The sequence below is a fragment of the Penaeus monodon genome, chromosome 26, assembly GCF_015228065.2.
Source record: "Penaeus monodon isolate SGIC_2016 chromosome 26, NSTDA_Pmon_1, whole genome shotgun sequence".
NCBI lineage: Eukaryota > Metazoa > Arthropoda > Malacostraca > Decapoda > Penaeidae > Penaeus > Penaeus monodon.
The window spans coordinates 39,183,318-39,195,784 of record NC_051411.1 but is presented as its reverse complement, the minus strand read 5'-3'; the positions used below and the strand labels follow the sequence as shown (position 1 = coordinate 39,195,784).

At 41.9% G+C, this 12,467-nt stretch overlaps 1 protein-coding gene across 1 annotated transcript in view; it reads right to left on the bottom strand.

The window, feature by feature from the left end:
• LOC119589696 (serine/threonine-protein phosphatase 4 regulatory subunit 3A-like) overlaps positions 1-11,495 on the bottom strand; it is a 21,908-nt gene extending 10,413 nt beyond the window's left edge. The window contains exons 1-3 of the mRNA XM_037938281.1: positions 11,064-11,495; positions 1,583-1,742; positions 83-290 (exon numbers count right to left, since the gene is read on the bottom strand). Of these exons, the coding sequence (XP_037794209.1) occupies positions 83-290; positions 1,583-1,677 (303 nt within the window). The 5' untranslated portion in view covers positions 1,678-1,742; positions 11,064-11,495. The remainder of the gene's footprint in view (positions 1-82; positions 291-1,582; positions 1,743-11,063) is intronic.
• Positions 11,496-12,467: the final 972 nt, after the last annotated feature.

Sequence of the window (12,467 nt, the reverse complement as noted above, 5' to 3'; positions counted from 1 at the left end):
CACCATAACTGTTCAACAGAACACATGACAGACAATTTAGAACAAAACTATCACCCATCAGCAACAACCTCACACCCCTTACCTGGCAGATCTTCTCCCAAATCTCATCACAACCCGCCTTCTCCTGAAAGCTCAAGGCAAGGTCGAAGTTTTCTCCCTCCGACCACACAATGAGAGTGCCTTGCTGCTTCTGGTAGGCGGTGTCTGGCTGGATTCTTGATTCTAAAAGTAAGGAACCGTCGGATTCTGCTCGCACCAGTAAGGACATGCCCTTTAACCGTTCCACATATCTGTTGAGGAGCAAGATACAAAAATTGTTAAAATGGGGTATTAAACTATTTAGATCATGTTTCATTATTTTACCTTTATACAATATATAAAAGCAAAAATACATACATATATACCAGAGCTGATTTGTGGCAATTAATTCAATGAGCAATACACATTTTGACCCATTAATATCAGTATTACAAAAAGAATAGTCATTCTTTTTTCAATTTTCATTGCCTCCACTGTATCTCTTAAATAACCATTAATTTTCATTGAGGAAAACTTGATCAAAATTATTTTCAGACACATATCTATAAATGAATTAACCAATTTCCAATTTTCCTTTAATTTTAACCTAGAACAGTGCCTGAAATGAATTTTCAAAGTAACATAACTGTATATAAAAATGAACCTGCTGTAAAATTTTGTGATAGCACACATCACAAGGCACAATGAAAACTGTCATTCACTGAAAACTGCTCATCTCATCCTCCCTTCACTACATTCATATTCCCTTGAAACTGGTAACACTCCTCTCTCTCTGAATACAAACCCTTAACTCATCATTTCAATACTACCCTCCAGTACATATAGTAAGACCAAATACAAGGTTAAATAACTAGCTGTGTATCAGTTCTTGTATTTCTAAAGATTTTTTTTGCCAGTAGGATTATACTCACTCAATAAAATACTTTCAATCTGATATACTCAAGTATGAAAAAACACTTATATCAGTATATCAATAGGGTTTATGTACCATAAAAAATCATGAGAAATACACATATATAGAATCAACAATTATACATATACATGTATATGAACTAACATGGGGAATATCTTTTTACATGTATGGATACACCTGTTTTGCCTGGAATGTGGAACTGACAGCTCATCAAGCTCCTCCCCACCAGTTTTAATGACTCCCATTATGTGTAGTACTAGGAAAATGGTGGTAAAAAAAAAAAGTTACTTGTCACTGAGATTCAGCCCAACCCATTTTCTTGAAGATTTGGCTGTTACAGGCAGCAAAAACCTACTTTTTGAATAGCATGCATCACCAAAACCAATCAATAACTGATGGTAACCCTAACCATGCTTACGTAGGAATTATGTAAATCACTTTTTAATTTCTTTGCTCACTATGGTATTACACGGCCAAGGTTACAATTTTACTTTTGTATGGAAAACCTTTCAAACCTAAGCTGCATATAAATCACACAGAAAAAGGTGTGACTGTACCTAAGAAACAGGACTCCTCCACACACTAGATAAATACAATGGTAAATACAAATGTTAACCTATAAATACTTACGAGGATGTGACATGCCCTGTGCCCCTGTCATCCCACTGTCGGTCAGCATTTAGCGCATAGAGCTTGACCCTGCGCCGTGCCATTCTGTCAGCCATGTCTCCTCTGTATGCCCCACCCACGCCTCCTGGCTCGGCTAATGATCATCAATTCTTGGAAACATCTGAAAAGGGGAAAATGATGGCAAATTTATTTTCCAAGAATAGAGGACAAGTCAAAAATTGAATTGCTAAAAAATAAAAACAAAAGATCTGATATACATATGAACATTATTTTTGCATATAAATATAAATTAACAAATAAATAAGTATATGCAATGATAAATTCATATATTCATACATATATTATGCATAGAGCAATTATAATACAACACTCAGCAAACAATCTATAGCTATGCATTAATAAGTAATGTTATCTCTATCTATGTGGACATACAAAACAAAGTAGCAAGATTAGCTCATCCATGCCAGGAACTGACTGTATGGAGAAAGAGGGCATCCAGAAACACAAAAATGTACTACAATACTAATTCATGTTCACCATTGTCTCATTTATACTGAGAGGCAGAAAAACAGACCAGTTTTTAAAAGCTTATGTTCTATCAAGGTGACTCAAATTTGACTGAAGTTTATCTGCAAGTCAAATAAGGCATCTCAGACTTTGGGACTAACTTCTATCTAATAATTAGTAACATTATGGGAAGGGGAAAGGGAAGAGGGAGGAAGAGGGGGGAGGAGGAGGGGGAGGAGGAGGAGGAGGAAGATGAGGAGGAGGAGGAGGAGGAGGAAGAGGAGGAGGAGGAAGAAGATGAGGAGGAGGAAGAAGATGAGGAGGAGGAGGAAGAAGATGAGGAGGAGGAAGAAGATGAGGAGGAGGAGGAGGAAGATGAGGAGGAGGAGGAGGAGGAAGATGAGGAGGAGGAGGAGGAAGATGAGGAGGAGGAGGAGGAAGAGGAGGAGGAGGAAGATGAGGAGGAGGAGGAGGAGGAGGAAGATGATGATGATGATGATGATGATGATGATGATGATGATGATGATGATGATGATGATGATGAGGAGGAGGAAGATGAGGATGAGGAGGAGGAAGATGAGGATGAGGAGGAGGAAGATGAGGATGAGGAGGAGGAAGATGAGGATGAGGAGGAGGAAGATGAGGATGAGGAGGAGGAGGAGGAGAAGGAGGAGGGAGAGTGAGTGGGAGGAAGAGGGAATAAATGATTTCAGATCTTCAGAATGTGACTGAAGATGAACAAACAAAGCAAATCTAAACTCAGTACCACATGAAATTTTATAAGGATAGCAAAAATGATCTGAAGGAACTTTACAACATGATCCAAAGACAGAAATGATTAGTACAGATATATTTTGTGATTCAAGAATATGCTGGTTTAGTGAATCTACAGGTCTCTAAAAGCACAAAAATACTAGCTTAATACAACCAAATGACCAATGGAACCAAAATTCAAGCCATGGTGACCAGATGAGATGGTCTTGGTGATTCATGACCTGGTGCTGGCAATGGACCATTATAATCAACAGCAACAAGCTGTCTATTGATGTATAAACAAAACCTAATTCTCAGCACAAAATCCAACCTATCCTATCCTATCCCATATAGGAATGAGAAAAAGTACAGTAAAACGATAATAATGTTTATAAACAAAAAAATATGACACCATTAACTTCCATTTGGAGTATCTATACAAGGCAACAATTTCTAAATTTTCTGATGCCACTCTACTTAACTTTCAACATATGGCTTTGATATTTATAATTTTGTCTGCAAAAAATATATTCACTATTCCAGATACATCCAAGTGTTTATCAAAACTTGAGAGATTTTTTTGAGTCTTCAGGATACAGACTGCATTACATCCTTTCCTTTAAAAACAAAGTATAAAAACCGTTTGTTTTTTTACCCACCATCTGGTCTTTTTAAAGCCAGCATTTGTTTTTATATATACCATAGCACTGATTTTTCCCTCTCACTCATCATGATTATCATAACCCTACAAGTTAAAGAGTAACAATGTAGTAAATAAAGTACAAATTCTATATGAAATCTCCACTCCTCGTATAATATCCTGGCTTAGTTAACAGTGTGTGCCTTGCCAACTGATGCGCTTGTCAAAAGACTTCAAAGACAAGATCCAGATAACATGCACTATTGTGTATTTTTACAACAGCCAATGAGGAAGCAATCCCAGACTTCTCCTCCTCATTTGTACCCATGCAGCAGCCTACACACAGAGAGAAAAATGCAGCAGGATATGCAGTCAACAAGCAATTGGGAAATCAAAAAAATTCTGAATGTATAGGAAAGCAAGTCTCAGAAGGTGACCCAGAACCAATGATGGATCTTGATGATGCAGATGATGATGACACTGATATGGCAAGATAGGCAGTCTGCCAAGTATTACTATGTTAAGTAACAAGATAATTGCAAACTATGGAAATGAAGAAAGTGCTGCATCTATGCAGCACTTTTCGTATTTTTTGGCTTCTTCCATATGAAAAATGCCATTGGTCTCCGGCTTGTCATTGCTGGGTTAAATAACTAGATACAGCAAAATACAATCCCTTTAACAATAACCATTTTTTTATATTGGAAAAAATCTAAAGTTCATATTAAATACATCTCAGAAAAGAGCATATTGCCATACATTTGTCTGCAAGTTGCATGATTTCTCCCAAAAAAAAAATCATGCCAGGAGTGATTTTGTCTAATCATATAATTTTTCCACCAACATACTACACTTAACACAAGCTAGAATGAATTCCTGAAGCCTCTGAAAGTGGAAGGAAGGAGTGATTGATACACATACCAGCCGATCCCAAAATCACTGTCAACATATAACTAAATACAAAACATGATAACTTATCAACCTAAATTTTCATTTCCTTTTATATCATCATCATAATTTATATAATTTCTTCCTGATCAAGACATTACCCACTTTCATGTCTTCCATGTTGTCACATTAAAATCAAAACAAATTTAGCCAATTTTTTTATTAATGCAGTTACATCCATAATCTAGCCACTGGGTTCAGCAAGAAAGCCCAACTAAGTGCTATCCTCAGGCCCAGGTAAATAGGAAGGGTAAGAGAAAGGGAGAAAGAGAGAAAGAAAGAGATAGGAGTGAGGTGGGAGAGAGAGAGAGAGAGAGAGAGAAGAAGGGGGAAAGGGGAGAGAAGAGGGGGGAGAGAAAAGGGGAGGAGGGGGGGGAGGGAAGGGGGAGAGAGGGAGAAAGGAGAGAGGAAGAGGGGGAAGAGAGAGAAGAGGAAGGGGGGGAGAGAGAGAGAGAGAGGAAGGGAGAGAGAGGAGAGGGGAAGGGGGAGAGAGAGAGAGGAGAAAGGGGAGGAGAGAAAGAGAGAGAGAGAAAAAAAAGAGAAAGAGAAAGAAAGAGAGAGAGGAAAAAAGAGAAAAAGAGAAAAAAAGAGAAAAGAGAAAAAAAAGAGAAAGAGAGAAAAAGAGAAAGAAAGAGAGAAACAGAGAGAGAAAGAGGAGAAACAGAGAGAGAAGAGAGAAGAAAGAGAGAGAAAGAGAGAGAGAAAGAGGGAAAGATAGAGAGAAAAGAGAAGAAAGAGAGAGAAAGAGAAAGAGAGAGAAAGAAAGAGGAGAGAAAGAGAAAAAGAGGAAAAGGAAAGAGAGAAAGAGAAAGAGAGAGAAAAGAAAGAGAGAGAAAGAGAAAGAGAGAGAAAGAGAAAGAGAGAGAAAGAGAAAGAGAGAAGAGAGAGAGAGAGAGAGAGAGAGAGAGAGAGAGAGAGAGAGAGAACCACTTGATGTGTTGAATTTTTTCTATCCAATATAAGAATGGGAAATAGCTACAGTAAACAGATAATAACAACAGTAATAATGCAGTTACACCAGTAAGTTAAGAGAAACTTTAAATATTGTACGATTACCTTACAACATAAATAATTTTAGAAACATTGTGTGAGAACATGTACATGTATATGTGTGAGTACATGTGAGAGTACGAACCTTATTCATATTGACAATGTAGAAAAGGTATGAATGAGAATGAATATCTATCTCTTGTATTGTGAAGATATTCATTCTCATTCATACCTTTTCTACGTGTGAGAGTACGTGTGTGTGTGTGTGTGTGTGTGTGTGTGTGTGTGTGTGTGTGTGTGTGTGTGTGTGTGTGTGCCGTGTGTGTGTGCCCGTGTGTGTGTGCCCGTGTGTGTGTGCCCGTGTGTGTGTGCCCGTGTGTGTGTGCCCGTGTGTGTGTGCCCGTGTGTGTGTGCCCGTGTGTGTGTGCCCGTGTGTGTGTGTGTGCGCCCGTGTGTGTGTGTGTGTGTGTAAGTGTGTGTGTAAGTGTGTAAGTGTGTGTGTGTAAGTGTGTGTAAGTGTGTAAGTGTGTGTGTGTAAGTGTGTGTGTGTGTGGGTGTGTGTAAGTGTGTGTGTGTTGTGTGTGTGTAGTGTGTGTGTGTAAGTGTGTGTGTGTGTGTGTGTGTGTGTGTGTGTGTGTGTGTGTGGTTGTGTGTAAGTGTGTGTGTGTAAGTGTGTGTGTAGGTGTGTGTGTAGGTGTGTGTGTAGGTGTGTAAGTGTGTAAGTGTGTAAGTGTGTGTGTGAGTGTATAAGTGTGTGAGTGTGTGAGTAAGTGTGTGAGTAAGTGTGTAAGTTGAGTAAGTGTGTGTGTAGTGTGTGAGTAAATGTGTGAGTAAGTGTGTGAGTAAATGTGCGTGGATGTGTGTGAGAACGTGTGTGTAAGTGTGTGTACATGTGTGTACGTGTGTGTACATGTGTACGTGTGTTTACACATGTAAGCATGTAAGCCTGTTTGTACATGTGTTTACACATGTAAGTGTGTAAGCGTGTGTGTGTGTGTGAGAGTGTGTGCGCACTTATGCAGGTGGGCTTGTGTTATGTGTGCCCATACACGTGGGCGTGTGTTGGGTATGTGGTGTGTGCACTCATACAAGTGGCCGTGTCCAAACAAGGGGGGGGGGGGGGGGTGCTCACACGAGGGGGACGTGTTCACACGAGGGGGGCGTGCTCACACGAGGGGGGGGCGTGCTCACACGAGGGGGGCGTGTTCACACGAGGGGGGCGTGTTCACACGAGGGGGCGTGTTCACACGAGGGGGCGTGTTCACGGGGGGGTGTTCCACGGGGGGGTTCAAAAGGGGGGGGGCTTTGTTAAGAGGGGGGGGGGGTTACACGGGGGGGGGTAAAGGGGGGGGTGTACAGAGGGGGGGGGTTAACGAGGGGGGTGTTACAGAGGGGGGTGTTCAACGAGGGGGGGGCGGGGTACAAAGGGGGGTTCAAAAGGGGGGTTTTCCCAAGGGGGGGTTCAAAAAGGGGGCGGGTAACAAGGGGGTTTTCACAAGGGGGGGGGTTGCAAAGGGGGGTTTTAAAGGGGGGGGTTTAAAAAAGGAGGAGAGGGAGAGGGGGGGAGGAGGGGAGTGAGGAGTGGTGGGGTGGTTTTTGTGGGGGGGGGGTTGTGGCGGTAGGGTGTGCGGTGAGGTGGGTGGCGGTGAGGAGGGAAAAAAGGAGGAGTGGAGGAGGAGGAGTTTGGGAGGAAGGAGGAGGGAGGAGGGGGTGTGGGGTGTGGGTGGCGGTGGTTTGGGGTGGGGTGGGGGGGGTGAAGGGTGTGAGAGAGAAAGAGAGAGGAGGGAGCGAGAGAGAAAAAGGGTTGAGGAATAGGGGGAGAGAGGAGAGAGAGAAGAGGAGGGGAGGAGAGGAGGAGAGGAAAAAGAGAAGAGAGAGAGAGAGAGAGAATGTGGGTGTGTGTGTGTGTGTGTGTGTGTGTGTGTGTGGGTGTTGTGTGTTTTGTGTTGGTGGGTGGGGTGAGGAGAGAGGAAGAGAAGAGGAGAGAGGAAGAGAAGAGAGAGAGAGAGAGAGAGAAGGAGAGGGAGAGAGAGGAGAAAGAGGAGAGAGAGAGAGGAGAGAGAAAATGGGGGGGGGTGGTGTGTGGTGTGTTTTGGTGTGTGTGGTGTGGTGTGTTGTGGTGTGTGTTGGTGTGTGTGTGGTGTGTGGTGTGGAGAGAGAGAGAGAGAGAGGGGGAGAGAGAGAGAGAGGAGAGAAGAGGGAGACGAGGAGAGGAGAGGGAAGAGAAATTGGGGGGGGGGGGGGGGGGGGGTGGGGGGGGGGGGGGGGTGGGGGGTGTGAGAGAGAGGGGAGGGGGAGGGGAGAGAGAGGAGGAGAGAGGAGAGAGAGAGAGAGGGGAAATGAGGAGAGAGAGGAGAGGAGAGAGAGAAAAGAGGGAGGAGAGAGAGAATGAGGGAGGGAGAGAGGGGAAGAGGGAGGAAAAGAGAAAAGGGGAGGGAGGGAAGGAGAGAAGAGGGAGGGAGAGGGGAGGGGAGGAAGAGAGGAGGGAGAGAAGAGGGGGGAAGGGGGGAGAGAGAGAGAGAGGGGGAAAGAAGAAAAAGAGGGGGGAGGAGAGAGAGAGAAGAGGGAGGGGGGAGGAAAGAGAGAGAGAGAGAAAGAGGGGGGGGGGGAGAGAAAAGGGGGGGAGGGGAAAGGGGGAAAAAGGGGAGGGTGGAGGGAGGGGGGGAAAGGAGGGAGGGAGGGAGGGAGGGAGGGAGAGGGAAGAGAAGAGAGAAGAGAGAGAGAGAGAGAGAGAGAGAGAGAAGAGAGAGAGAGAGAGAGAGGGAGGGGGGGACGGGGAGAGGAGAGCGGGGAGAGACAGAGAGAGAAGGGAGAGAGAGAGAGGAGAGAGGAGAGACAAAACAGAGACAGGAAGAGGAGAAAGAGAAGAACAGAGAGAGAGAGAGGGAGAGAAAAAAGAGAGAGGGAGGGAGAGAGAAGAGAGAAGGGGGGAGAGAGAAAAAGAGAGGGGGGGGGAGAGGAGACAGAGACGAGACAAAAAGACAGGGAAACAGAGAGAAGAGAGAGAGAGAAATCATGGATATAGTAAAGGGACCATACTTTTTTTAAATTGGTTAATTGTAATTAGATTTAATAATTAATTTAAATATAATATTAATTATATTATAATATTTATATATATATATATAAAATTTATAATATATAAATTGCAAAAAGCACAAGGTTAAAACATTTGCACAAAAATATAAAACTTATATTTTTTAAATACCCCAAACAATATAAGATTTTGTAAAAAAATTTAATTAATCATTTTTAAACAAATAAATTTGTTTTATGCTTTTTTCAAAAAAGTAATCTAATTGTTAACAAAGAAAAAATCTCTTGCAATGTTTGTCAAACCTTTTTAACCCAACTCTAACATCATGTATGCAATAAACCATGTCCAATAATGAGGTAAGTCTAGCAAAAGTAAAAATTTATATGGTAAACAAAATCCACAGCAGCTGGTGTGAAGAAAAATTATAACACCTTAAAAAAAACCCAAACCTTACATGTTTCCCCAAAATTTTATTACAAATAATAGCACCCGAAAAGTGATCTTTAAAAAAGCAGACTATAGATTGAGTTATTTAGAATGTAAACAAAAGAATTTTGGATTTCTAAACAAATTAACGATTTTCTATTTCTATAGAATAAGAATCTCAAAGAAATTATTTAAGTCCACTTCAAAATAATCCTGGACTTTACTTTGGCTTTCAAAACCTTGTCAACCAGAAGAGAAAGTTCTCATACCCATTCAAGGTTGTTGTGTTTTTAAGTACTCTTATTTAAAATTCCTTGTATAATATGATTCCATGATCAATAGTGATACTATTAAACTGTATTTCTATTTGACAGGATCAATATTCAAGTATTAAAAAAATAAATAAATAAAAAAATAAAAAAAAATAAAAAAAAAATTAAAAAAAAATAAAAAACACTAATAAAACAAAACTATGATCAAATGCATAAATCAGCTGTAGAAAAAATGTATAAATTTATGTTTTATGGATGAATGCCTTCAATCTTTATATAAGAAAAACAAACAACAGGATGACCCCCCCCCCCCAAACATTGTACAAATACCCTGGAGATAACTTTTATATAACAACAATAACAATAATAAAAAAAAAAACTGTGTGGTTTCCCCAAGACCCAAACACCACTAAGAATAGAAAAATGGGGGGGGTGGGGGAATTAAAACCTCCATCTGCTCCTTTTCCAAGCAAACAATGACATAACAAACAAAAAAAAAAGTCACAAAACTCAACCAAACAAACACACAAGCAGCAGTCCCACAAACACACCACCCTTTTAGCCTGGGTCTTCCCCACAAACAAAAACAAAGCAAAAAAAAAAAAAAAAAAAAAAAAAAAAATCCCTTATTCACAAAGCAACTAAGCAACTTCCCATTTTACTAGACCACAGCATGGTAAACTAAGCCTTGAAAATGATTAGGACACCCAAGAAATCTATTTCAGATACAGGGAATGAATGCTGTAACCTAGCAATTGCATTAACATCCTTAGTGTAAAACCAAAGGCCCATCTGACGAAAAAAAACTCCACAAAACATCCCTTGCTACAAACTCTAGCCCAGAGGAACGACCGAAACCAACAAGGCAACCAATTCAATCCTCGTACAAATAATGTAGGCCTATGCACTAGTGATAAATAGACCCTACCCACTTTAACATGCCCGAGAAACAAAAACCCTAATCCAGCTGCATTTTTTCCTCCTCTTACACAATCCTAACCCATTATCCACCCACAAACAGGGCGTGGGAAAGGGGGGGGGGGGGCATATTCAACACCCATGATTATCAAGCATAATGTTGGATAATATATTAATAATAATTGATGGATATTTTCCCTGAAATGATAAATAATGGGACTATCCTTGCGGATTAGACAGCGTGACACGAGATTTTCCTGGGAAACTGCATAACACACTTGGATATTTTTCTCGGAAACTGGAAACGCTAATAAACAAACGACGGACATTTTCTTCTCGAAATCCGAATACCCTCACAAATACAATTCCCCGGACGCCGGACGCAAGCCCAAAATGACACGAGCCTTTCCCCGGGAACATTACAAAAACCCACGGATTATTTTCACCCCCCCCGTCAATTAAAAAAAAAAAAAAAAAAAATTACAACAACAGCTACTGTCAAAGAAACTGTCACAGAATAACCGCAATTTTTTCTCCCCTCCCCTCCCCCCTCCCCCCTAAGAAAACCGGATAAATTAGTGAAAAAGAGCCTAATTTCCCCCTCCCCCCCCCCGCAATAACAACACAACCTCAATAAACCTCATTAAATGCAACAAAAAACAACACAAGGGCCGAGTTAGCATTAAATATTTCCTCGCCGAGAGACACAAGACACACACAAGAAAGGCCGACCCGACCCAAACAACACGAAATAAATGACATGTATAGGAGAGAAAGAGAAAGAGAAAGAGAAAGAGAAAGAGAGAGAGATTGAGAATGAGATAGAAGAAAAGAAAAGTATACATTTCTGCTCAGATTCTCACGGATCTTTTTCCTCCCCCTCCCCCCTCCCCCCCACGGTTTGTTTTTTGTCTTTTGTTTTGTCTTAAATTCCTTTTTTCCGTGTAAATAACAGGCAGAGGCGCCTCCGCGTGTCCTCCTCCGACTCACCAAGAACGGAAGACTTTCAATCTCTGCGCCAAGTCTAGATCCCCGGAGTCGCCCTCATCGCCCGCAGGAGGGGGTCTTTCTCGAGGAGGAGGTGGAGGAGGAGGAGGTGGAGGAGGAGGTGGAGGTGGAGGAGGAGGAGGCCGAGTTCCCTTCGAGCTGAGGAGGAAGAGTTTTCAGTTCCCTTTCCTTCTCATGGTCTGACACCACTTTGCCTTTCCCCCTTCGCGCGGCCCGGACTCCGCCACTGGCACTCGCTCTGCTCCTCCGCCACTCGCTATACTCATAGATATACCACACGGTCACTTTCACAGGGAGATTTCCGTCATGGCGCTGCGCATCGTCGCAAGAAAACGGGAATTTGCTCTTGGCGAAGCGGCTCAGAGGGACACGACGACGGCCGCCATGTTGGATTCACCACAACAGTCCACGGGGGCCACACGCACGGCGCCCCGGAAGCCCGCCAGATTCGAATCGCCTCGCCCCGCCGCTCGCCCTTCGTCGGGGGGGGAGGGTCTTATTTCTTTATTTTTTCTTGTTTTTGGGGGGAGGGTGGGGTGGGTGAGAGGGTTTTTTTTTTAATATAAGGGGTGGGGGTTTGCGAGGGATGGGTTGGGGTGGGTGGTGGGTATTGTTTTCATGGATTATTTCGCTTTCTCGTAAGACGTAGGATAGGTTTGCTGATGCCCGCCAAATTCAAACCGAGGAGGGGGGAGGTTCTCTTATTTATTTTCTTTACTTATTTTACTCGCTTTTAAGCCGGACTATTTTTTTTTTTCTTACAATATCTATGCGAAAAGAAGTTTTCTCTTAAACAACTTATGTGGCATTCATCACAAGCGGTTTAGGGGGTTAGGTTTAAAATTCTTTTGTTTTCATTTTTTTTTTTTTTTTCGTTTCTCTCAGCCTTTAGCTGATCTCCTTGTCTAATGCAGTATTTCGTTTTACGCGCTCTTTTCTTATAGTCTAACTTGAGATATTTATGCAGTTTATTTGATTACTGAGTGGCTCTTACTATGCAATCACCATGACTCGTTCACACTTTCTACTACACGAAATTGCATAATCCTATTATGACCTTACGGTTGTCACTGTATCGCTGACCTGGACTATCGTACTTTTCATTACGTTATAACAATCCCCATTAACCAAGTGGTGTGTAACGTATAAAAAGGGAAGACGCATAAATGAAAAGCGATATAATTTCACGGTAATTAGACAATGAAACAGGTGTACAACCAGTTGCTCTGTACCGGGATCACGTAATGGGCAAATGCATAGATAGTAAAGGCACAGTGCACTTGTTATATTAACATTGGAGTTGTAAAAGATCTACAGAATAATATGCATTGGTGTCTGACTTCAATAGCTTCTCAGTGTTTTCTATTTTATTGCAATATATATTTT